General features: G+C 44.3%; 1 protein-coding gene across 1 annotated transcript in view; it reads right to left on the bottom strand.

The window, feature by feature from the left end:
• prkg2 (protein kinase cGMP-dependent 2) overlaps nucleotides 1-27,487 on the bottom strand; it is a 55,085-nt gene that overhangs the window by 22,005 nt on the left and 5,593 nt on the right. Inside the window, exons 3-7 of the mRNA XM_030723488.1 lie at nucleotides 22,191-22,357; nucleotides 19,279-19,392; nucleotides 14,102-14,207; nucleotides 13,350-13,413; nucleotides 3,086-3,163 (exon numbers count right to left, since the gene is read on the bottom strand). Of these exons, the coding sequence (XP_030579348.1) occupies nucleotides 3,086-3,163; nucleotides 13,350-13,413; nucleotides 14,102-14,207; nucleotides 19,279-19,392; nucleotides 22,191-22,357 (529 nt within the window). The remainder of the gene's footprint in view (nucleotides 1-3,085; nucleotides 3,164-13,349; nucleotides 13,414-14,101; nucleotides 14,208-19,278; nucleotides 19,393-22,190; nucleotides 22,358-27,487) is intronic.

Genomic DNA, 27,487 nt, shown 5'->3' with positions numbered 1-27,487 from the left:
TTTGGACATTTAGAGACTTTAATCGAACCCACGAAGGTTGATGCTCCAGACCCTTAACTGCACTAGTTTACAATTAACCTCTAAATATGAAAAACTTGCATAAGGTAACCCAGTACCCTAATCCATCTGGAACACAGGCGTGATGTTTGGTGAAAACAGGCCTACAACATTAACCGATTTAATGTTATAGTACTTACACAAACGTGTTTTTCATCCAAAAACAGAGCACTTTTGAGCAGCAGTATATTTAATTATACCAAATAGAACATGATGGACACTGTGTAATTAGGCAGTGTTGATGTACTTGTGACACACCGTAATGTGTGGTCACATTATGTGATTTAACTTTGTGGTATTGTGTGAATTTTGTTTGTAATTTTGTTAAATTAGGATCTTAGTTTTCTGATTTCTGTTACAAGATAAATGGAGTGCTATCCTGAGTTACGCCACAAGGGGGCACCTTCACCCCAGTGAGATGGCTTAGTGTGGCTTCCGCTTCCATCTTCAGACTCAGCAGAAGCGGGAGAAGGAAACACACTGATGTCGTCCGTCTCATGATTTTCCTGTTCTTTTCAGGTTAGTAAGTAGTAAAATCACATATGTGATCCTTATATTTGACATACCGAGTAACAGTAGCGCCTGAGCAGTAGCTCATCAGAGCCGAATGTGTATTTGATTACGTTGTACTTTAAAAAGTGACGTGCTGCTGCTAAGACAAGAGACGAGGAGCTAGCTCAGCTCACCACACACCCTGTAGCTGTGCGTGGGAGTTATGATTGTGTTTTTTTTCTAAACCTAAGGTTTCCTTTTTTTTGTAATGATTGGATAGCACTGCTCCTGTACATGTATCAAAGTTGATGCGTTGATAGCGATTGTTCTGTGTGCCTTTGAAATGATTGTTAATGATTAGTGTAATGTTAATCCTCTTTGCATTGCTGAGTCCATTGCAGTGTACCACTACACTAATGTACCCTTGCTGTGGTACAACCCAGGAATGTTTGTCCTGTAAACCTATGTGAGAGTAACTATGCACTTATTGTATGTAACAAACAAAGTATGCATTACAACAAGCATGTATTCTATTGGGTTGCTTACAAACAACATCAGTTTACATTTTGTTATTGACTGGTTACATTTTGCTTATATTATTTGAGTTTATATTGAATTGTAGTCCATATTATTTTGATTTTTGGTAATAGATGAAGACAGACGTGTTTACAAAGCATTTAGGACACATGATTGTGTAAAAAAATTAAAGACTCAGCAGAAGCGGGAGAAGGAAACACACTGATGTCGTCCGTCTCATGATTTTCCTGTTCTTTTCAGGACAAAATATAATCTGTTGGCAGCCCACTCACCAGGGGCCTGTTACATACTGCTTCCTTGGCTTGCTGTTCAAATAAAAGCATTATTTATAGGAGGTGTAAGTCAGACATTTGTATCTAGTCATCCTGTTTCATACTGCTGTCTGCTGGAGCTGCAGGCGTCCACAAAAACACTCCCAGCCCAGTCGAGGTCAAACGTCCCACTTGTGGCATCGTGCTGCTGAAGACACGCCACAATTACATCACATCCATAATGGCCAAAGTGTGTTTTAGCTAAGTGTCCCATTTGACCCCAGTGACCCTTACTTCCCTTGTTTTTCCCGATGGCAGGCACTCTCAGAGTTTATTTCTACCCTTGTTGGGGGGAGGGAGAGCCATTTCCTGTATTAGCCCCAAACAACACGTGTATCTCGTTGGCTTGGTTTAGTTAGCTTAGCACTGAGGAGCTGCAGCCTCGGAGTCGGAGCAGCTCATAATGGCATTTTGAGAGTCCCCTGTGGACTGGTCTGGTGTCAGGTTGCTGACTTATCAGACAGACTGGTGGGTGAGTCATAGCCCTACAACTCCCCAGACTCACGTACAGTTTGGTGACATATTGTTAGTCCAAGTCGGTCTGTTACTGAAGGAAAACACTTGTTAGTATTTTATCTTGTCTTCTGGCTATTGTTTCTGTTTATGATTATAAGCTTTAGACATAATATGGGACAGGTATATCACTAAAATACTCCTCCTTTTATTGGAGGTACACTGCTGTGCGCAGTATTTTTTGCACGTGAAGAAGCCAAATTGAAGGGGACACAGGACAATAATCATAATCAGCTAGTAACATGTTCTGAAAAATCTAAATAAACGAAAAACAAATACAGTATGAGCAGAAGCCATAAAAATGATCTATTTTGGTTTATTCCCAAACTGCAGCTACAGCAGCAGACGTGTTAGTTATGAAGCTAATACAGAAATGATGGAAATGATTGCTGGTTTGTTACTGGCTGCCGAGCTTACGCGCCGGCCAGCGACTCTGCCGTCTCCGTTGCTGCTGAGGGTCTCTCATACAGTCCTCTAGCGGAGGGGGGGGGGGGGGGGGGGTGGGGCAGAGGGTGGTCTGAAGAGAATAGTCACATGTCTTATCTGAAAATGTATGGCACATAAGTATGGATATGGATTAACCTATCCGCCCCTTAATCCCCAGAAATGGCGAATTTCACATTTTTAGTGTTTACAGTTCAGTTAAAAGTGATTTAGCCACTATTAACTGTTTATGTGGAAGAAGTAGATTTAGAGGTTTCTGCTGGTTTTGGCACACACCAAAATATTATTTGTTAAACAGTTGGGAAATTACTATATTTACATTTTTTAAAAAAGGGAGTTTGTTCTCTAAATAATAACCTCACCATAAAATGAAATGACTGAACTTTAACAAAAGAGCCAGATTTTTTTATTTTTAAATGCTCTTTTTAAAAAAAAGTGTCCAAGTGGATTTAGAGGGTTTTGAATCTGAACTCTTCAAATATGGTCTTGAATTGAGTGAGAAGTAAGATTTTCTCACATACTTTTGCACAATAAGACTTTTTTGCAGGCAGAACAGTCTCCCCCTGCTGGCCATTAGACAGGACGCAGATTTAAAACACTTGTGAACTGGCTCAACTTTTCTTTGGTCTTTGGTTTAGGAGAACCAGAATGATTAAATGAGTTGTTGTCTGAGGCTGAATCATGGGTTTTTGTGTTTGTGCGACTGGTTCAACAAACAACAAAAATGTTACCTTTCCCTGTGCGATGATGTAGAAAGTGCTGCCCTCCTCTCCCTCGCGGATGACGTACTCTCCTTTGTCATAGTATTCCTAAGGGAAAGGAAGGGTGTGAGATTGGGGGAGGACAACAGTCAGAAGCGAGGCATTGTATTGATTTAATCGCAGCCAGCCTCCTGTGGGACGACAGCAGCTCTCAGTGATGCTCTGTCATTCAGAGCGTCTCAGCCTGTGTTCAGGGACAGATTTTCAGGGCTCATGGGGAAAAATATAAACAAAATATAGGTCCCTAGAAACATGTTAATTATGATGTTTTTAATGTCTGTCACAGGGGCCTTTTTAGTTAGGAAGAATCTGATTGTTTGATAGTCAATTTGTGTTTGACACATGGTCTATATTAACATGAATGCAAATGTTGATTAAAATGAGGTATGAATATAATCATTTTGTCCTTTTTTAAATAAAAAAAATATGCCTATCACAATTTTCCACAGAAAGGGTTTAAATTAACTTTTCAAAATGCCAAAGATTTTAAATTACTGCAATAAAAAATATAAAAGGTCCAGTAAGCCTCAGTATGTAGTCTAAAATATAAATCACTCTCTCACTACTAAGTTGTTACATAACAAAATTTAGATGGCTTGCTGGCTTACTTGTGGTTCCTAGGATACTTAAGAGTAGAATGGGAGGCAGAGCCTTCAGCTTTCAGGCCCCTCTTATGTGGAACCAGCTCCCAGCTTGGATTCAGGAGACAGACACCCTCTCTATTTTTAAGATTAGGATTAAGATTAAGATAGTGTTTATTTGTCACATGCACAGTTATACACAGTACAATGCACAGTGAAATGTATTTTGTACCTGCAACCATATATACACACACATATAAATAAGAAGAAGAATAAAAATAAAAAAAAGTAATTCACACTATACACTATACTCTATATACTATACACTATACACACTTTTATAAATTATAATATTTACATTGTGCAATAATGGTCCAGTTAGGGCTCAGAGTTGAGCAGACGGATGGCTTGTGGGTAAAAACTCTTCTTCAACCTTTCAGTCTTAGCCCTCAGGCAGCGGTAACGCCGGCCTGATGGGAGCAGGGAGAAGAGAGAGTGTCCGGGGTGGCTGGGCTGTTTTAGGATCTTCATGGCCCTCAGCCTGCACTGCTTGGTGTAAATGTCCTGCAGGTTGGGGAGGGTGGTTCTGATGGTCCGTTCAGCTGAACGAACCACCCTTTTTAGGGCCATGAAGTCCTGCTTGGTGCAGTTTCCCATCCAGGTGGTGATGCTCCCACGCATGATGCTCTCGATGGTGCAGGTGTAAAAGTTCCTGAGCACCTTGATTGGGAGCTTGAAGTCTCTCAGCCACCTGAGGAGGTAGAGACGCTGTCTGGCCTTCTTCACAGTGATGTTTATGTGATGAGTCCAGGACAGGTCCTGTGAGATGGTCACTCCCAGGTATTTGAAAGTGTCCACTCAGGACAGGTCCTGTGAGATGGTCACTCCCAGGTATTTGAAAGTGTCCACTCTTTCCACCTCAGCACCACTGATGACAAGTGGATGGTAGTCCCTCTGCTGCTTCCTGCTGAAGTCCACAATCAGTTCCTTCGTTTTGCTGACGTTGAGCAGGAGGTGGTTCTCCTGGCACCAGTTCTCCAGAGGAGAGAGGACCCTAGACCACTGCTACTCTCCATTCAAAGAGGGCTTCAAAGCAAAGCCTCTTCCGCCTTTTGGGAAGTCTGACCACACCTCTGTCCTTCTCATGCCGAAATACAAACAACGGCTCAGGCAGGAACCCCCTGCTGTGAGAGAAGTGACACGGTGGTCTGATCAAACAGAGGCCGCTCTGCAGGGTGCGTTGGATTCAACCGACTGGGACATGTTTCGCAGCAGCGCGGGCGGAGACATCGAGGAGTTTACGGAAACTGTTGTGGGATTTATTGGGAAAGTTGTTGACTTCACACTTCACTTAGGAGGACCATCAGGACTTTTCCCAACCAGAAGCCGTGGGTGGATAAATCTGTCCGCGACGCCCTGAGGTCCCGCACCGTTGCCTACAACTCCGGCCTCGCCTCTGGGAACATGGAGGACTACAAGGTTGCATCATACAACGTCCGCAGAGCGGTGAAAGAGGCTAAACATCGCTACGGCCGCAGACTGGAACAGCAACTACAACAGTCTGACTCCAGGGGACTGTGGCAGGGACTACGCACCATCACGGACTACAAAGCACCACACACACACCCGGTGAGTGCCGACGCTTCTCTGGCTGATGAACTCAACATCTTCTTTGCGCGCTTTGAGTCGGGAAGCCGACAGCCCACTGCGCTCCCGGCCGGAGGGGCGGAGACACTCACTGTGACGGAGCGCAACGTGAGGAGGGCGTTTAGACGTGTAAACACCAGGAATGCGGCTGGACCAGACGGTATTAGTGGACGTGTCCTTAAGACCTGCGCTGACCAGCTGGCACCTGTGTTTACACTGATATTCAACCTCTCACTGAAACTGTGTGTGATTCCCACCTGCTTTAAAAAGTCCATCATAGTCCCTGTCCCAAAGAAACCACACCCCAGCACCCCCAATGACTTCAGGCCCATAGCACTCACCTCTGTGGTGATGAAGTGTTTTGAGAGACTCATCAAGACATTCATCACCTCCTCACTGCCCACCACCCTCGACCCACTACAGTTTGCATACCGGCCAGACAGATCCACAGATGACGCCATATCCTTCCTCCTCCACAAGACCCTTTCACACATAGACACTGGTAAGGGGAACTATGTGAGAGTGCTGTTTGTAGATTACAGCTCAGCATTCAACACCATAGTTCCCTCCAGGCTGGTCTCTAAGCTGCTGGACCTGGGCCTGGGCCCATCCCTGTGCAGGTGGGTTCACAGCTTCCTGACCAGCAGACCACAGGTGGTACGAGTGGGTCACCTCACCTCATCCTCCCTCACCCTCAACACTGGATCCCCCCAAGGCTGTGTGCTCAGCCCTCTGCTGTACTCACTGTACACCCATGACATGGCTTCAAACTTTCCTTCATGATCAAGCGTATAGTTAGGGCTGGATCAGGTGACCCTGAACCCTCCCTTAGTTATGCTGCTATAGGCCTAGGCTGCTGGGGGGTTCCCATGATGCACTGTTTCTTTTCATGTTTTCTTTTCATTCACCTCTTTTCACTCTGTTTATTCCCCACTCTGTTATTATTAATCTCTGGCTCTCTTCCACTCCCCTGTGAATCACCACCTTATCGTGATGGAGGGGTTTGTGTGTCCCAGTGATCCCAGGAGCTATGTTGCCCAGGGGCTTGTCCCCCTGGTAGGGTCTCCCATGGCAAACTGATCCTGGGTGAGGGTCCAGACAAAGAGCGGTTCAGAAGACCCCTATATTTGTAACAGCAAGGGAACAGTTTACCCTGCCTGGGACAGGGTTACCGGGGCCCCACCCTGAAGCCTGGCCTGGGGAGGGAGCTAGAGGGAGAGCGTCTGATGGCCGGGCATTAGCCCTTGGTGCTCAGCCGGGCGCAGCCCTCCTGTAGGCCCACCACCCGCAGGAGGCATCGTAGGGGTCGGGTGCAGTGTGTGTCGGGCGGTGGCCGAGGGCGGATGCCCTGGCAGACCAATCCCCGGCTATCGAGACTGGCTATTGGGACATGGAATGTCACCTCTGTGGTGGGGAAGGAGCCTGAGCTAGTGCGTGAGGTTGAGAGATACCAGCTAGATATAGTTGGGCTCACCTCAATGCATGGCCTGGGCTCTGGAACCAGTCTCCTGGAGAAGGGCTGGACTCTGTTCCAGTCTGGAGTTGCCCTCGGTGAGAGGCGGCGAGCTGGGGTGGGTATTCTTGTATCCCCCTCCGGCTTGCTGCCTGTACGTCGGAGTTTTCTCCGGTGGACGAGAGGGTAGTTTCCCTGCCCCTTCAGGCTGGGGAACGGATCCTGACTGTTGTTTGCGCTTATGCACCGAATGACAGAGTACAGAGTACCCACCCTTTTTGGAGTCACTGGGCAGGGTGCCGAATGGTGTTTTGTTATTGGACTTCTGTGCAAACCACAGTTTGTCCATAACGAACACCATGTTCGAACACAAGGATGTCCATAAGTGCACATGGCATCAGGACACCCTAGGTCGCAGGTCGATGATCTATTTTGTAATCGTATCATCAGATCTGCGGCCGTATGTTCTGGACACTCGGCTGAAGAGATGAGCTGAGCTGTCAACTGATCACCACCTGGTGGTGAGTTAGATTAGGTGGCGGGGGAAGATGCTGGATAGACCTGGCGCACCTAAGTGTATTGTGAGGGTGCGCTGGGAATGCCTGGCAGAAGCCCCAGTCCGGGAGATCTTCAACTCCCACCTCCGCCAGAACTTCGACAGCATTCCGAGGAAGGCTGAGGACACTGAGTCCGAATGGACCATGTTCCGCACCTCCATTGTTGAGGCTGCTGCTCAGAGCTGTGGCTGCAAGGTGGTTGGTGCCTGTCATGGTGGTAACCCCCGAACCAGATGGTGGTTACCGGAGGTGAAGGGAGCCATCAAGCTGAAGAAAGAGTCCTATTGGGCTTGGTTAACCTGTGGAAATCCGGAGGCAGCTGACAGGTATCGGCAGGCCAAGTGGAACGCAGCTCGGGCAGTGCGAAGCAAAAACTCGGGTGTGGGAGGAGTTCGGTGAGGCTATAGAAAAAAGACTTTCGGACAACATCGAAGTGATTCTGGCAAACCGTTAGGCGACTCAGGAGGTGAAAGCAGTGCTCCACTCACACGGTTTATACTGCGGGTGGGGTGCTGCTGACTTCAACTGAGGCTGTAGTCGGATGGTGGAAGGAATACTTCAAGGACCTCCTGAATACCATTGACACACCTTGTGTAGTGGAAGCAGAGTCTGGGGACAAGGGAGATGACTTGACCATCACCGGGGGTGAGGAGGGTGTGCTCCAACTTTCGGGGGATCACACTCCTCAGCCTCCCCGGTAAGGTCTATGCCAGGATGCTGGAAAGGAGGGTCCATCCATTAGTTGAACCTCGGATCCAGGAGGAACAATGTGGTTTTCGTCCTGGTCGCGGAACACTGGACCAGCTCTTTATCCTCTCAAGGATATTCGAGTGTGCGTGGGAGTTTGCCTAACCAGTCTACATGTGCTTTGTGGACTTGGAGAACGCATTCGACCGTGTCCCTCAGGGTATCCTTTGGGAGGTCCTGTGGGAGTATGGGGTGTCTGGCCCATTGTTGCGCGCCATTCAGTCTTTGTACAACTGCACTGAGAGCTTGGTCCGTATAGCCGGTAATAAGTCGGATTTGTTTCCTGTGGGTGTTGGATTCCGTCAGGGCTGTCCTTTGTCACTCATTTCTGGGCGTAGCCAGGTGGCGGAAGGCTTCTTCCTTGGTGGCCTCAGAGTCTCATCTCTGATCTTTGCAGATGATGCGGTCCTGTTGGCTTCATCACGGGGGGGCCTCCAGCTCGCAGTGGAACGGTTCGCAGCCGAGTGTGAAGCGGCCGGCATGAGAATCAGCACCTCTAAATCTGAGGCCATGGTCCTCAGCCGGAAAAGGGTGGAGTGCCCTCTCCGGCTCAGGAACGAGTTCTTGCCTCAAGTGGAGGAGTTCAAGTATCTCGGGGTCTTGTTCACGAGTGACTGGAGAAGGGAGCGGGAGACCAACAGATGGATCGGGGCTGCTTCTGCAGTGATGCGGACGCTGCACTGATCTGTTGTGGTGAAGAGGGAGCTTAGTGTAAAAGGCAAAGCTCTCGATTTACCGGTCGATCTACGTTCCTACCCTCACCTATGGTCACGAGCTTTGGGTAGTGACCGAAAGAATAAGATCGCGAATACAAGCAGCAGAAATGAGTTTCCTTCGAAGGGTGGCTGGCCTCTCCCTTAGAGATAAGGTGAGGAGTGTGGTCATCCGGGAGGGGCTCAGAGTAGAGCTGCTGCTCCTCCACATTGAAAGGAGCCAGTTGAGGTGGCTCGGGCATCTGATTAGGATGCCTCCTGGCCGCCTCTTGGGTGAGGTGTTCCGGGCATGTCCCACCGGGAGGAAGCCCCGTGGTAGACCCAGGACATGCTGGAGAGATTATATCTCTCGGTTGGCCTGGGAACGCCTTGGGGTCCCTCCGGATGAGCTGGAGGAGGTGGCTGGGGAGAGGGAAGCCTGGGCTTCTCTGCTTAGGCTCCTGCCCCCGCGACCTGGCCCCGGATAAGCGGAAGAGGATGGATGGATGGATGGATGGATGGATGGATGGATGGGTTCCTCAAAAAAATTAATGCTTTTTTCCTCTATAAAAAGACTCACAACTGTGCTATTAAAATGTAAATAGAAAAGATACAGAGCAAAAATAGCAAAAGGCTGACTGATTTTTTACAAAGCCAGTCTGGAGAAGTCCACTTCACTGGAAAGTACTTCTTCCTGTGTACTCCTGTACATCCAGTACTGTGACAGACTAAATGAACAGCCATCACAGTAAATCCACAGACATATGCGCTGACGTATCACAGCAACGGGCCCACCTGCTCAATGCAGCGTCTACAAGCACACGAAAAAGACCCACTTCCGCTATTAAGGTCACGTGACTTATGGCACAAACCAACTTCTGCTGTGTATGACAGGGCTTTCTTACCTACAGCCAGGGCGTCTTGGGGGTCCGGGCAATGCCAAAGCGTATGAATGGACACAGTACGAAGGCTGTATGTACACAAAACATGGTGACAGCGGAGGATTTCAGGTTTCCCAAACTCTCCGACCTCGCCGGGAAAAGTCACTAAATTTATTGCTAGTCGCTTTTTGGAAAAAAAGTTGCCAGTGGGGTCTGAAAAGCTGCTAAATCTAGCAACAAAGTCAGTAAGTTGGGAACACTGCATGTGGTCGCTTCCTGCATGATTAACGGATGAAGCGGAGAGAGGCGGGGCAGGGCGAAGCTATGCAGAGACAAACTGGGAGAAGAGAAAGGTGAACTGGTGGATCTACAAGTATGATGCGATTTAGACTATAATGATATAAACAATATTGTCTCATCTTGTATCGCGTATGAAAATATATCGATATTTTTTAAAAACTCAATATATCGCCCAGACCTAAAAGGGAGTTTTTCCTTTCCACTGTCGCCAAGTGCTGCTCATAGGGGGTCACACTCTGACTGTTGGGTTTTCGCTGTAATTATTGTAGGGTCTTTACCTAAGCACCTTGAGGTGACTGTTGTGATTTAGCGCTATATAAATAAAGTTGAATTGAATTATGTAGATAAAAGGTCCTTCAAACTCTGTGGCTGACACGTGGGCTTATTGATGATATTCTCTGTGGTCTCTGAGACTAAATAGCTTGTTTCTGCCAAAGTACACTCCACCAGTTCTTTAACAGTTTGCTTTCAGAAGGCACCTCATGGACTTCCTCCAGCAGTCCAAAGATATGCATGAAATTGGTGATCCTATGATGGATGGTGAGGTGATGATGGTGAGCCTGTCATGGATTGTGAGATATTCCAGGTGTAGCCCGCCTATTATCCAATGTCAACATTAAGAAAAGGGACTGATGGATGGTGTCAGATGGCCAGAGCAGACTCACAAGTCCCTCATAGACATTTGCTTTGCCACCGGGCACCCACAGCCAGAAATCATCTGCAGACCCCACTTAGAGTTTTATATACTGTTGCTTGCCCTGCAGTGTGTGCCAGGTCACCTATCAGGAGGGTGTTCTCCTAGTTATACTGCAAACATTAACAGATGAAAAGAAATTTTGTTTTAGCTTTGGGGCAAAGGTTCCATTTAGCCTGGTCTGAATGTTAGTCAGTCAGAAACAACACTGACTCAGAGCTGGTAAAAAGAATGTGATGACACCTTCCAGTTTGTGCAAGTGACTTAAAACCCCGCTGGACTTGTTTCACTGTTTAGTCCAACTTCAGGAGCGTCATGAAACTGAACGACACTGAGGTGCAACATGTTCTGTCAGTTCTCTTCTCCACTCGATCCCGTCAGTTGCCGTTTCTCCGAAATCAGCCATCCTGACCACAGCATTTAAACCAGACTGCTGAATCAGCGAGCTGCCGGATCACCTTCCACTTTAAAACTTTTAGGTGAAGAAAAGGAAGTGAATGAAGGTGACAAGGATGAAATGTTGACTGGGACAGATGCCAAGTTCCTGCAGCTGAGACAACTGTCCACAGCTATAATCCATTTGACTATAGAGGACTTTGCCCAAAAGTGAACAAACAAATCAGAGCAACCACGTGTAAACGTTCCCTCGTGTTTACTGTCAAAACTCGACAGAAGTGGCATTTTCTGTTTACGCCCCACATACGTTTAACACCCGTCAGTGACAGCAGAGCCAACATGCAAGGCTTTGTTTATATGGCTGTCTGGATGATACCGCAGAGGACTGACAGCATTTGACTCGTGTATTTGCTTTGTTATAACAAGCTTGTAGAAGTTAAAGCACTGAAATGAAATCGCCTTCTGTCGGACTTTGTTCTGATGTCAGTGGCAGACAGAGCACTTATGCTCAGCTCTCCAGTCTCATTGTACATTCTGTATAATGACAATAAATGCATTCTATTCTATTCTATTCTCTTTTAGACTATTGTTGCTGGTCAATCAACAAGGACCAGCACAGACTCAAACTACTTGAAGTGGCAGATGTGCTGTACCAGGCTGAACCTGTTTCAACATCACTCTAGTCTTCAGCAGCCCTGAGTGGACAGGCTTCCCAGTGCAGCTCCCTGAAAGCATCATGCTGCCTTCAAAGAACTGTTGAAACATCAGTGATGATATGCACACTCGTGAATATCTTAAAAAGGAGTAAAGACAGTGACAAAGGGATTTTTGCTCTTTCCCACAGACTGACACTGTTTGTGGCAGGAGAGAATGAAAGAAGGCGCACCCACGCTTTTTGAAATAAATGATTAAATAATGACTTACATATTTTGGGACAATAAATAATGAATGAGGAACTTACACCTCTCCAGTAAGTCCCTCAACCCATGGACAGACTCCAGGTCCACCATCCTGGACTGCAATCTATGCCATACTGTAGATTAGGGTTTAATCCCGGGATCCGGGATTCCCGGGAAATGACGAGCCATTTTGATTCATGTCATTTTCGGGAAAAATATTAAACCCTACTGTAGATGGTAGCCTACCCCCGTTCTGCTCTGCGGCCTTGATGAGCTGAGCGTAGGAGCTCCAGTTCTCCACCTTCTGCGGGTTCTAATGGTTCACACTGGAGCTCCAGATCAAAGGGAGTACTGCTCCCAGCTGCAGTGCATTTTCATTTGCAGTTGTGGTTCTTACTAGTGAAATATGATCAAAATCATTTTAATCATCTGAACCTGAGCTTGTTGGCTCAGCTGAGCTTCACAGTTCAGGCTCCAACTCCAGGTTGCAACTTTCTGGGTAGGCTTGTCAGTCTTTGTGACATGACAAGATGTTGCACAAGTGAATGAAAGGATGCATTCTTTTCATTGCTGTTTTATGTTTTTACCTTCAACAGAGCTATTTTTTTTTTTTTTGTCATTGAATCTTTCCAGTTCAAATTCCAACCAGCTGATCACACTGAAAATCATCAGAGAGCCCAAAAACATCGACTCCCTTCACACACTCACATGCAAAACACACCAAATTCCATTTCCCCACTGTTTGACAAGACGCTTCAATATAATCTGGCAGATTCTCTCTGAACATCTGCACCACTATTAGGTTACAGCTGCCCCCTGAGAGGCAACAGAATCAGCTCCATTAGAAATGACTGAATAAGGAAACTGTCCTGCAGTGGAGAACAGCGGGACAACCAAGGACTGCAAAAATCGCCCTTGAAGTTTCCATTGTGAAAAGACGCTGAGAGGCTGTTTTTTGACTTCAGCAGTGGGAATACAATGCTTATGGAGAACAAATGGACCTGCATGTTTCAGCTTTCACACACTTGCATGGTCTCACACCAAAAGCCTGTCACTCGCACATCTTTAAGAAATCACTCGTCCCCCATTTGAATAAACACTTTCTGGGGCCTTAGTCAAATAATTATGGTAACAATATACAGCACCCAGCGATGACAGGAATAATATGGACTCTGTTCATCAACAAGGTAATTTGTGAGGTCTTGCTGGCTGGCAGCAAAACGAATATGCTGACATGCAGTAATGGTATATGGCCAAATGGTAATGATATTTTGACAGCAGCTATCTGCAATGCCCCGGCTCCCACGGGCTGCCAGAAGGTTGTGCGATGCTGAGGCAATACAATGAAAAGTCAGAGAAATACAGATAATTTGACAGAACAACTTACCACCTCGAGGCAGTCCACTATTTTGCTTAGCTTGTCCTCTGGTAGATTAGCCAAAAGTGAAACACTGGCGCAAAAGAAACACACACACACACACACACACCATGTTATTATGCAGAAGCTGGCTTCCTGTGTCACAGAATCACTGCAGTTTCAAACTGATCCTTTGTTTAATGTAATATCATATTTACTTAGGTCATGTGACCCAGTTAACCTTTTATGGGACAAACCTTCCTCCCTGACCCACAAACAAAAGTCTCTTTGACCTCTTGGTGCTGCTGCCTTGATAACTCTGGACCCTAAAAGCAAACCGTTCTGTTTTTAAATGCCTGTAGCAGGAGGCAGGATGGATGGTGGTGGCACAAATCACAAGACATTTTTCTCCTTTTGGCTCAACATAATCTCAGTGAGAAGGGTTATTCCTAATGTGGTGATGTCAGGTGCACAGCTGTGAGCACAGAAGCCCAGAAACAGCTCGTTTCAGACAGAAGCTGCATCAAGGTCCGGTATAAAATAGAAAAAGGATTATTTTGAACTGTGAATCATGCACATCTATTCTAGCAGAGACCAAGAATAAAAAATGCTGAGCTGAAAATGACCAAAATAGGTCCCCATTCATTTAATATTAAGCTGGGCTCAATATTGTGTGACCGCTGTGGCACCACAGCACCACCACAGGATTGTATTTATGTGTCTATTAAACATCTCACTCAGGATTTTTGTTGTGCGTTAGTCTTAATACACTTGAAGCTAACCTTCGGAGGAAGTTGCGATACTGTTCGTGTCGCGTCTCGGCCGTCCTCCTCATAATGTTCTGGAAAACTTCTCGATCCAAAGCCCACGTCCTCACATCGTTCACAACTGTAAAAGCAACACAACACGCATCAGCACCACTGCTGAGTGTTCACTGACAGCATACCTAAATACTAACAGGGTTACCTTCTAGTTTAATTACATCCCCCTCTTACAAAAATGTTTGGTTTTTCAAATAGAAAAAGGAGGTGAGAAAACAGTGTAATCTGTCCTTTATCTCGATGGCGAGTCACTTCAGATCAGCAGCGACTGTGAGGCAGGCCTCTGTTGGTGAGAGGAGGAAGTGGCTGTGAAGGTTTGACATGAACCAGTAGCAAAGAAAGAGCTGCCCTTTATCTGCTCCATCTGCTATCATGGAAAAGCCACTGAGAGACGTGTCAACCTGTCAGGGTTTTCCAGTTCACCCTGAATACTGAGGTCATTTTGGCCCCCCTCCCCCCACGGACCAGCAGTCAATTTACTTGGTTAAATATACAAACCCAGACAAAGAACACTCACACAGTACATGGTATGCACTTTCCAAATGCCAAGAAGGCAAAAACCAATCAGCATGCAAAGCTGTGGATATCATGTAGAGCCTTTGTCAACACGACCACGCTGAGAGCAGCCCGGGTTCTCCTGCTCTCAGCGTTTTCAGGAGTCACTGAAACTCACACCATTCACTCCTGCAATCTTAGCTTCATGTCATGCAGCATCAAAGTGATCTGCATCAATTCAATTCAATTCAATTTTATTTATATAGCGCCAAATCACAACAAACAGTCGCCTCAAGGCGCTTTGTATTGTGGGTAAAGACCCTACAATAATACAGAGAAAACCCAACAGTCTAAACGACCCCCTATGAGCAGCACTTGGTGACAGTGGGAAGGAAAAACTCCCTTTAACAGGAAGAAACCTCCAGCAGAACCAGGCTCAGGGAGGGGTTGGGCTGTCCGGTCAACATGACAATAACTTAATTTTGCTTCTTCCACTTATAAAATTAGATATATATAATCTTTTATTGTTTCATATTTTCCCTGTGCTCTCACCAGAAGTCCAGTAATAAAGACAGGAATGCCTCACTGAGAGAAGTGATGATTATTAAAATATGGTTCTATGGTCCCGTGTCATTGGACCAAAGAGTTGAAACCTCACCCACGAGAGTTTGATCTGTGCATGCGCCGCCATCGAGGCTACAATCAGGTTCACTCTGGCCCAGAGGCAAAAGGCAAAGCTAAAAGTTTAGATCACAGCATTTGTGTCAAAGATTCAAACACACATTTGACTGACATTTGATTTGATTGTGAAGTTACGGTGATCACACAGCCACACAACATCTGTTTCACATATACAGCCATGTTCCCACAGGGTCAGTGATGGCATAGTTACCTTGATAAAGTAATCTGATTACTCCTTTAAAAAGTAACTTAGTTACTTTACGGATTGCTTAATTTTAGAAGTAACTAAGTTAGATTACAAGTTACTTTATTAGTTACATTCAACAGCTGCCAGTGTTTGCCAGAAAATGATCGCCTGTATTTAAATGGCTGTAAATTACTTGTTGACCTATAATCTGTGAAGCATATATCAAACATATCTCTCATGAATGATATCAGGTCATTTTGAGTGAGAAACAACATTTCTATCACAAGGTAGAAGCTGCACTCAGTTTTTGGCAAAGTCACTTTTATATATTCATTTTTTTATCCACCTGGTGGGACTCCTCTGTTTCTGAAGCTAGCTAGCACTTTGTCGCCAGCACAGAGTGCACAACTAACCTTGATACTGTCATCTTTAGCTGACACAAACTCACAATAGTGCCTGTATTTCAGCTAGAAAACGCACATCTCTCTCCTCCCTCCATTGTTTCTGTCTGTGTTGCTGTGCTGTTGTTGTCCTCCTGCTGAAAACGGGACGCAATTGTCACATTGGCCAGACGTCACTCCCCGAGATGCAAGAAGAAAGCAAAAATATATGTTTGTACTGAGGAAAAATGACAAAAATAGTAACGCACAGTGACTTGGATAAGTTACTTTAATCTGATTACTGGACTGCAAATAGTAACACGTTAGATTACAGAAATAAAGTAGTCAGATTAGAGTAACGCGCTACTAAGTTACTGACATCACTGCACACTAGGGTTTAATCCCGGGATCCGGGATTCCCGGGAAATGCGATCAGAACCATTTCCCGTTTCCCGGGAAACGTTAGACGGGAAACCGGGAAAAAAGTCGCGCGCGTCGATTTGACTTTCAGAAAGAAAAGAAAGCTTCAGAAAGTTAAATTTAAGGAAATATTGAGAGAAGGGTTCGTTTAATGCGAAAAGCATTACTCTTCATTTCAGGCACGTTCAGCCTCCGTTTAAGGCTTCAGCCTTCATCTCAAGCGTTTTAATAGAGGTATTACACAGTTGTACTTTTTTCCTCTTTAATTTGTTGAAATCGTAGGCAATGTGTTTACCCTAAGGTATTTTGTATTATATAATTCTATATTATTATATATTGTTATATTGCATTATATAGCCTATAAAATATGCCTGCCCTGAACAATAAAGAAATATCTGTTTAACTTCGAGTGTTTCTTTTCCTCGTTTGCAGCCGCTTACTAACAATCATGAATTAGGATACGGGCCTAATGGGTGAAGAAATGATCATGAAATAGATTGCTTTAACATATTTCGCTTTTAAAATGGAGTTGAGTAAAATGTATATTTTTTAGGCTATAAGGATCAGCCAGTTTTTCAATAGACGATTCACAGCGAACCTACTTTAACCCTCAGACACGGTGTTATAAATTTGCTGTTGCCAGAATGGCAATGACCAAGTCGTGGTGCATTACTCAAGGCCCTGTGTTATGTCATATTATAGTGTAGTACGGTAGTTAACTTTTCAATGACTATTACAGCGTTCCACTGGTGGAGATATAGTGCAACAGATGTCGCCACGACAGCGTGGCTGAGCCTTTATCAATGCTGTGTGGAGATGAACCGTATTGTTTTGCACCAGCAGTTGTAAAATAGCTTGTTATAATTCCATGTACAATGGAGGAATATTCGAATTATATTTGTTAAGGGAGTGTTGAGGAACGATACAAGACCGCATAGCTCGAGCACTCGAATGTCGAGATGTAGGTTTTATTGCGTTAATCAAGCCAACGTTGCCCCCTACTGGGCATAACAGGACATAGCTGGAAAGCTACCTCTACAATATCACAATAGGTTAAGGCCGACACAGGCTACAGAAGGCCTAATTAAAATAAAAAAATAAATAAACTTTTTCCCGGGATTCCCGGGAAATGGCTCGTCATTTCCCGGGATTTGATTCATGTCATTTTCGGGAAAAATATTAAACCCTACTGCACAGGGTCATGCACACTGCATGGTGAGCCTGTCTGTATGGCGTCTGGACAGTAACTATGGATTGTTCCCATGTTAGAGCAGCATGGTACTGCAGCGGTTACCACTGCTGCCTCACAGCAAGAAGGTTGTTGGTTCAATTCTACTGGTTGAGGAATATGAAGCAGTGTTGAGGAGCAAAAGTGTCATTTCACTTTTCACCCAAATGTAAAGGAAGGTCTTTTTTAGAACAACCCCCCAGGATATGTTTTCATGAACAAGCTGCCGTCTTGGGACACATTCAAATTTCTTTATTCATAGCCATCACCCAAAGACACAGAGCTGTCAGAGGCCACTGTGATGTTATTATCAGGCTGTCCTAAAAGCTCCCTGAAAATGGGGGGGTTCCCATGATGCACTGTTTCTTTTCGTTCACCTGATTTACTCTGTTTATACTTCACTCTGCATTTAATCATTAGTTATTATTAATCTCTGTCTCTCCCCCCTCAGCAGATGACCCCCCCTCCCTGAGCCTGGTTCTGCTGGAGGTTTCTTCCTGTTAAAGGGAGTTTTTCCTTCCCACTGTCACCAAGTGCTGCTCATAGGGGGTCGTTTAGACTGTTGGGTTTTCTCTGTATCTTTACCCACAATACAAAGCGCCTTGAGGCAACTGTTTGTTGTGATTTGGTGCTATATAAATAAGATTGAACTGAACTGAATTGAATTAAAGACAGAATAGAGCTGACCGTCTTTAATGGGCTTGTTCTTCTTTCAGATTTCCCACTTCTTCCCTGCTGTAGCAGAGCCCTACATCACCTGTTGATGTTGATGGCTCTGCTACTCTTAGAGCTCTGCTCTGTGTCCTACTTCACAGAACTCAGCTTGTTTGACTCAGTGCATGCAACCTGATGATAACACTGGAACAGCGCTATGCTGCATGTAAATGTACAGTCTGGCAAAGGGATGAAATGGGACACAGCATTAGACTTGTTTGATTCTGTCTGCTACATGGGTCACACACTCAGTCCCTGGGGCACTCAGTGTGTTTCAACCTAAAAAATGAAACAACAGTGAGCCCTAATGACCTTCAGCTCTCATGTAGTTTCACTCTCTAATGTACAAATGCAAAACACGCTGAATGTAGCAGTCACACTGGATCCAAGGGTCCAGAGATTAATCGATGATTAAGAGCACATCCTCAGAGAAAATCATGCATGTCTTCAAACACAGATGTAATGTTTCTTTAGGGACCTGACATTAAAAACTGTTTCATGTGTATTTTTAATGAAATGATCATAACTGTTGCTGTAATAGTTTATTTATGGTGCAGTTTTTATCGTTTTCATCTTGGTTTGCAGAGTATTTTTTTCCTGTTTGTTTTATGATGAATTATACAGACTGGTCTTATATTTAATGAAGGAAATACACAGTAAGTCACTGTATGGTTCATTAATTCTTCTGGATGGATGAAGATCAGACGTTCCCTCATTTCATGTTTTCACGATGGTGGTGGGATAAAACCTTCGTGTTCACCTGGGTTCAGATCTGGCAACTGTCAAGGTCCTAACAGATGAATGACATAATTTTCTAGTCATTCAGTAACCACTAGTGCAGCATCATCATCATCATCATCATCATCTGGAAGAAATCGCTCCCATCAGGACAGAAAGCTTTCACTGAACGTGATCAATGTTGCATTCATTGATTTGCTTCATGCTTCCCTTTAAGGGCACTGCAAGAGTTCAGGTGTGTTCTTCTGTCACCTGTCTGGATTCAGATGTTTCAGGGGGAAGTTACTGTTCTTACCTCGCACTGATGCGGTCCGCGTGCAGTTGTACAGAATGGCTAACTCCCCAAACGCAGTCCACACCGCTATTGATGTGATCAGTTTGTTATGCTGAAACACATCCAGCTTCCCATCTGTAAATATGAAACAAGGACAATCAATAATTAGGTTTTATTAAAACACAAATTTAGGGCACATCAGGAGTGACCGAGCAGAACTGAATGACTTTTAAATCTCATTTCATTCGTTACGGTGAGGGTGAGGAGTTGACCTCATTAATACACAGGTTTTGTGATTCATCAACAAAGAAAGAAAGAACATTACATTTCTAAATCTTCATATGTGACCAGACAAAAAACAACTGTCCCTTCTTTCTCTGCTGCACTGAAACAAATCGTGATCAAAAAAGATTTTGTTAACGAGCAGCTGCTGATGTCTGTGTGAGTATCTGAAAACTCTGCTGATGGATAACGATTAATCAGAGTTGCTTTGGTAAGTGTTCACAGCACAAAAGCAAAAGCTGTTGATGTAGTTGAGGTGGGAAAGCGTCACAACAGGTCATCTGAAATCAGTTTATTTGGATACAGTTTCCTGCCCAGGGTGAGAAATCACTGTAACGGCAGAAGACCAACCGCTGTTCAGAGGCCATGTGGTCATTTAAAAACTGCCTGGTTACAACCAACTATGACGTGAATTTATAAATATGAGTAAATGTAAATGAATGAGAAAGAAAAGATGGTAAATGTGAATACAATAAAAAATGAAGTGGGGATACAGTGCATTTCATAACACTCAGTGTCTTTTTTCTCTCTCCTGCCAAAAGCTGGTAAACCAGAGGAATGTTATTAGTTAATATTAATCTGTGAATAGCAGTGGAACCAATCAGAGCTGCTGTTTCACATTGATGTTATTGGCTCATTGGCTGTAAAAAGTGGCCAATGAAAGCAAAGAGCTCACAAAGACCATAAAGGCTTTTCTCAAAATGACACGATACACACAGCAGGTGGCTTTTGTTTGTCTGCCAGGAAGCTCATTTCCTTTCCCCTCAGTTACAGTGACGCCGCCGTCCGGAGGCCACGGGAATAAAGGCATGAAAATAAATGTTCGCTGATAATTTCCTACCAACACTGGACCGTTTGAAACAACAGAAGAGCTGTTTCTATTAGCAAAGCAACAAATCCTCTATCTCAGTGTCCTTTCACATCATCAAAATCACATACCAGTGAAAAAGAATGGGAATGCACTGGTTATGAAATTCTGGGCAGATATCGATGATTAAAATGTACCAGATGCTGGTGCAGTTATTTATTTATCTACTCCCCACTTGTTTTAAAGGAAAACAGAGAAATCCTCATTATGAAGATAAATGAGCACATTGGCAGTCTTTTAGATCTTCATCACACCATCTTTGAACAGATAAACATCAGCCACTAACATTAAATGACCTCCTGCCATTCTGCCTTCAACCAGATATTAGCCTAATGAATCAGTGCGTCCCTCCTCACTCATGAAATACAAAGAACCCAAAGCATGAATTCATACATTTAAAGCTGCACTCACCAGGTGATGAGCTATAAAAGTAAAGTACTGTTACACTTTGGACATCTCACCTACATCTTCACAGGCCAGATTCATGACCTCTGAGAACATCTGCATGTTTTCCAGCAGAAGACTCCCACGTGAGATCTGCTGTCTGCACTTATGTTAAATGTTCCAAAAATCCATTTTTCTCTGTTATTCTTTTGTCAAACATAAAAGCTTTTCACTGGTTTCTCTTCAGTTTCCAAGATAAACCACAAAAAGAATTCCCAGGATCAGCTCTTGCTAAACTCTTGCTAAAGCAGAAGTGGTGGTGTGTTCAACAACCTGTCATGACGTCTAAGCACGAGGCACGATGCCCCCACTGCAGGTGCTATTCATTGCTCTGGCGTATGTACCTGTGGAGCTACCTGCTGTGGTGGCTCCTTGTGAATAAGGGAGCAGCCAAAAGTAGCTTCTAATTGCATGATCAAACTTTCTTCCCTTCATTGTTTGTGTATGTATGAAATCTATACATTCAGACATATTGCATCTGGTTGTGAGTTTCAGAAGTAGCCCTAAATATTAGTTTTCCTGAACCCTCTTATCTGACACCTGAGGCTATAATAAAAACAAAGGACAGCTGTGCAGCTGTGCCACACAACACATTTAACTGGCATTAAAAAGCCTTTTGCCTCGACTCCAGCCTCCTCTGCCTGCATCACTGGTGGGAGGGGCTAGGCCAGGGGTCGGCAACCCGCGGCTCCGGAGCTGCTTGCGCTCTTTCAGGCTTAATCTGCGGCTCTGTGCGGCTCTCGGAAGTAAATTATAAGTATCCAATTAAGTGCATTTTATTTTTGTCAGTTCGTTTCTGTTGTAGTTTTAAATTGTAACATTATTGTGATCTTGAAATAAAATAAAATCATTTTATTTATCTATTTATTTATTTTCGTTTCTCAATATATGCGTCACTCGCGGTAGCCGCTACGGCTTCTGCGAGTATTTGCGGCTCTCACTGTTTTGTTTTCCGTGGAAACCGGTTTCAAATGGCTCTTTCCGGATTACAGGTTGCTGACCCCTGGGCTAGGCTGTGACGCGAGGCATCGAGAATTTACAACCAGACGAACTAGAAGAAGGAATTTTGTCCTTAAATCCAAAAGCCTTAACGAAGTCTACCACCAAGGGCACATTCAAACCTGAAAATGCTATGCAGCACTTTGCTACAGTCTCTAGATTGAACACATTTATTTGAAAGGATGCATAACAGCGGCAACAGTGTCTTGTACATTCACTCTGCTGTGTTTAAAAAGCACACAATGAGTGAACTTCTGTTGGGTTGCCCAATAAACCACCAATTAAAAAAAAAAAAAAAAACGTGCTCCGGACTAAGAAGATGACCCAGGAGTGAGAGTACCTGCCAGGACAAACAGATGGTTCCCAAGCTCTCCCTGCTTGATGACGTACTCTCCCTGCTGGAAGGTGCGCTCATACATGCACTCCACCATGTCTTTGATCTGCTGCAGCTCCAGCCTCTTCAGGTACTGGTTCTTGTTGAGGGCGTCGGTCAGCAGCTTCTTTACACTGTCACAGGCAGCAACAGGGGAAAGGTTAGAGAGCAGACTTTTACTGCGGGGCTACTAAATGCTGCTGTTTGAAGATTAGAAAGCACAGCCCATGTTCTCCATGTTCTCTGTAAGATATGAAAGGGTGCACAGAATTACAGCAGGAATTACAGAGCTGCTGCTTTATTTGTGACTCGGAAACATTCATTTAGGAGATGAGAGACCTGGGAGTGAGAGTACTGGAACCAACTGCTTTTACTCCTACACTTTATTTCAAAGGAAGTAAATACTAAAAAGTAAAAGTTTCTACTTTCTTCGCTTTTCTTCCTCGTTCCAGCATTTAGTGTTTCTTCACTTCCTTTCTTGGTTTTCAGTTTCCCTTCCTTCCGTTTCCCTCTTTGTCCCTTCCATCCCTTATATCCCTCTTTAACAAACTGAAAAACATAAAACTCACTTTTCTTATATATTTAACAAATGTAGCATTTTATTGCAGTCTAATATACATTTACTGTGAGGCTCCTTTACCTTAAAGGGACAGCTCACCTGAATATCCACCATCCAACATTCACCTGTTCATCCACCTTGATTGTTCTGTGTGAGTTCTCGAGTTCAGAGGACTGTACTGGCAGGATTGGGGCTCAGCCAGGTTTTCAGTGTTGTGGTTAATTTCTTTCTGGGGTAATTTGTGCTGCAGACTTACCCTATAGAAAACCACCACTTACTGACTATTTAATTCAATTTTATTTATATAGCTCCAAATCACAACATGCCGTCGCCTCAAGGTGCTTTGTATTGTGGGTAAAGACCCTACAATAATACAGAGAAAACCCAACAGTCAAAACGACCCCCTATGAGCAGCACGTGGTGACAGCGGGAAGGAAAAACTCCCTTTAACAGGAAGAAACCTCCAACAGAACCAGGCTCAGGGAGGGGGGGTCATCTGCTGAGGGGAGAGAGCCAGAGATTAATAATAACTAATGATTAAATGCAGAGTGGAGTATAAACAGAGTAAATAAGGTGAATGAAAAGAAACAGTGCATTATGTGAACCCCCCAGCAGACTAGGCCTATAGCAGCATAACTAAGGGAGGGTTCAGGGTCACCTGATCCAGCCCTAACTATAAGCTTGATCATAAAGATTAAGATTAAGATTAAGATAGATTAAGATAGTGTTTTATTTGTCACATGCACAGTTATACACAGTACAATGCACAGTGAAATGTATTTTGTACCTGCAACCATATATACACACACATAAATAAGAAGAAGAAGAATAAAAATTAAAAAAAGTAATTCACACTATACACTATACTCTATATACTATACACTATACACACTTTTATAAATTATAATATTTACATTGTGCAATAATGGTCCAGTTAGGGCTCAGAGTTGAGCAGACGGATGGCTTGTGGGTAAAAACTCTTCTTCAACCTTTCAGTCTTAGCCCTCAGGCAGCGGTAACGCCGGCCTGATGGGAGCAGGGAGAAGAGAGAGTGTCCGGGGTGGCTGGGCTGTTTTAGGATCTTCATGGCCCTCAGCCTGCACTGCTTGGTGTAAATGTCCTGCAGGTTGGGGAGGGTGGTTCTGATGGTCCGTTCAGCTGAACGAACCACCCTTTTTAGGGCCATGAAGTCCTGCTTGGTGCAGTTTCCCATCCAGGTGGTGATGCTCCCACGCATGATGCTCTCGATGGTGCAGGTGTAAAAGTTCCTGAGCACCTTGAGTGGGAGCTTGAAGTCTCTCAGCCGCCTGAGGAGGTAGAGACGCTGTCTGCCCTTCTTCACAGTGATGTTTATGTGATGAGTCCAGGACAGGTCCTGTGAGATGGTCACTCCCAGGTATTTGAAAGTGTCCACTCTTTCCACCTCAGCACCACTGATGACAAGTGGATGGTAGTCCCTCTGCTGCTTCCTGCTGAAGTCCACGATCAGTTCCTTTGTTTTGCTGACGTTGAGCAGGAGGTGGTTCTCCTGGCACCAGTTCTCCAGGCGGGAGACCTCTCTCCTGTAGGCTGTCTCCTCATTGTGAGAGATCAGTCCCACAACAGCAGTGTCGTCAGCAAACTTGATGATGACGTTGGACTCTGACGTGGCCTCGCAGTCATGGGTGTACAGTGAGTACAGCAGAGGGCTGAGCACACAGCCTTGGGGGGATCCAGTGTTGAGGGTGAGGGAGGATGAGGTGAGGTGACCCACTCGTACCACCTGTGGTCTGCTGGTCAGGAAGCTGTGAACCCACCTGCACAGGGATGGGCCCAGGCCCAGGTCCAGCAGCTTAGAGACCAGCCTGGAGGGAACTATGGTGTTGAATGCTGAGCTGTAATCTACAAACAGCACTCTCACATAGTTCCCCTTACCAGTGTCTATGTTTAAGCCTAATCTTAAAAATAGAGAGGGTGTCTGTCTCCTGAATCCAAGCTGGGAGCTGGTTCCACAGAAGAGGGGCCTGAAAGCTGAAGGCTCTGCCTCCCATTCTACTCTTAAGTATCCGAGGAACCACAAGTAAGCCAGCAGTCTGAGAGTGAAGTGCTCTGTTGGGGTGATATGGTACTATGAGGTCTTTGAGATAAGATGGGGCCTGATTATTCAAGACCTTGTATGTGAGGAGAAGGATTTTAAATTCTATTCTAGATTTAACAGGGAGCCAATGAAGAGAAGCCAATATGGGAGAAATCTGCTCTCTCTTTCTAGTCCCTGTCAGTACTCTAGCTGCAGCATCACTTCTCTGGAAAATAACATCACTGTTCCCTGAAAGCAGTTGTGGACCTGAAGACAGCAGAAGGGCTTTTAGAGAAAAACATCTATTTGTGTTTCTCTAATGAACATCAAAATTAAATTAGCAGAAATTTTATTCTTTCCTTTTTTCATGCTGAATGCAGTTTTACTTTAATATAACCTTTAATATAGTGATGTGAGCCTAAAACAAGGCTGGGCTTCCTGACCTTACAGAAAAATTTAAACATAAGTTCACTGACAGGTTGGAATTATTTAATTTGCAGCAGCTGCGTTGTTGTTAGTCTGTATTATGTATTTAATCTGTTTTTTCTAATATAATAGTTTGATCTTTGCATACTGCCAGCAGACCTATGCACAGTTCTCATATGCTGCAAAGCCACTCTTCATCAGACAATTATGCACAAAATCATTGTGTAAACAAAAGACAAGGAAAAAATTAATAAACAAAATGAAAAAAATTCATGAAAAATAATAATAAATAGAAAATATTTCTGTCATGATGGTATAATGGAACAGCCACATATGTGTTAGAGTGGCTATCACAGCTTTCTTGATGCCATAAACAGGTGAAATTAGAATTTTCTGATGTACAGTGTAGATCTGTAATTATTGTTGGGTCTTTACCTTCCAATACAAAGCACCTTGAGGCAACTGCTGTGATTTGGTGCTATATCAATAAAATTGAATGGAATGGAATTCAATTCATTTTCTGCCCCATTTTCATATGTATTTATTTTTCAGGTTTGGATGCATGTGAATTTTTTTTGTTTTGCATACACTGCTGAGAACGCTCATAGCTGGAGTGGAAATGCCTGGGTTGAGAGAGCTGACAGCCACCTTTGTGTGAGCTCTCAGCCTGACTGATAATGTAAGGGTAAGTGAAGCCAGATAAGGAAAGATATCCTGGATATGCTGAACCCTTGTAGATGTTCACAAACCTTGTTGTGAGTAGTTTCATATAGGAATTATTTTCATTCTACCATCTAAATCAGCCAACCACAGTGTGCAGCTAGCGCACATTACAGCACAAACATGAGCCTCCTGTCACAGGAAGATTAGCGCTTACTTCTGCACAGCGATGTGTGTAGAAAGAAAACAGTTCTTTTATGAAGCTGCCCCAAAGCCTGAAAACTAGTCCTGCCAGACAGTTCGAGCTCTCACTCATACATCAGGTCATGTGTATCGTTGTCTTAGGGAAACTGACTATTCTCCTGTTGTAAGAAATCATTTGAAGTGACAGACAGCTGACCAAACAAGGATCAGGCTGGACTTTTTTTTATTATTGTAACCAGATCATGATTTTTGCAAAAAGATATTGATCGAGAAAAGACAAAAATCTCTCCAAAACTGGACAAACAGCACTGGGATCACTTTAAGTGAGCTGCTCTACTCCCTCTTCTCCTGCCACTGACTGTGCTTACATGGTGAGTAACTGAGCCATCAGGCTGGACTCCTACATCCACATTACTCACCACATTTTCAATGTGCATGACAAATATTTTGTCTCCTGTGAAATGATGACTATTTCCAGCCTCAGGGCTCTTTCTGAGTAAAACAGGGAAAACATCAAATCATCGCGAGCTGTCAAAGTTCACCAACGTGCATTTGAACAGCTGCAGAGAGGAGACGTAAAAGAAGACGACATCATCTCCTTTGGGGAGCTGTGAAAAGGTTAGGAGGCATGGTTGAATGCTAACTATAGAGCACGAGACTGAGTTGTGGCTTGGAGAGGCGCTCGGTGTGTGAGCTGGGTGGTCTGTTTATCCACCTTATCGTGTGTGATAAATTATCACTCTGGGCTTCATAAAAAGAGAGCAGTTGACATGCAGCCCTTTATTTTTCAGCCAGCATCCCTTCCTCCCACCTAGCTGTGTCATTACCCTGCAACATGTTACTGTCATTCACACAAGTGTTGTGTTTCAAAGCCAGCCTGCATAAGGGTACCAGACGGCCTCATTTACATGAGTTTTGGTTATATAATCCATGTTGGGTTTATTAGCTACACATGTTTTAAACATGAGGATCACATTGAGAGAGGGAGGCTCTGCATGCTATTGTTTATTCACTGCAGAGCTCTGCATTCAAGTTGTACACTGTGAGGAACACTTGAGATGACAAAAATCAACTTTCCCTTTCATGTTGGAAAATCTAACACTTCATGTGTTCATTAAATAACCTTTTAAGTTGTTTTGTTTATGTCTGAGCTAGTTATGCATGCAGTAAATGATGGCACAGTGGGGGTGAAGTGGGTCACACATTTTAGATCTCTCAGTTGGATCTGATCATAAAGGATCTCAGTGGACTTTTCCAGACCAGCAAAACAAATGTAAAACACGACTTCCTCTCTGAGAACTTGTTCAATCTGCAGAAGAACAAAAGCAGCTGAACACCAAATCAGAGGAGCTCCGCAGA

The sequence above is a fragment of the Archocentrus centrarchus genome, unplaced genomic scaffold (assembly GCF_007364275.1).
Source record: "Archocentrus centrarchus isolate MPI-CPG fArcCen1 unplaced genomic scaffold, fArcCen1 scaffold_26_ctg1, whole genome shotgun sequence".
Classification (NCBI taxonomy): Eukaryota; Metazoa; Chordata; class Actinopteri; order Cichliformes; family Cichlidae; genus Archocentrus; species Archocentrus centrarchus.
The sequence above is the reverse complement of the archived record's forward strand: the minus strand, read 5'-3'. Positions and strand labels throughout refer to the sequence as shown.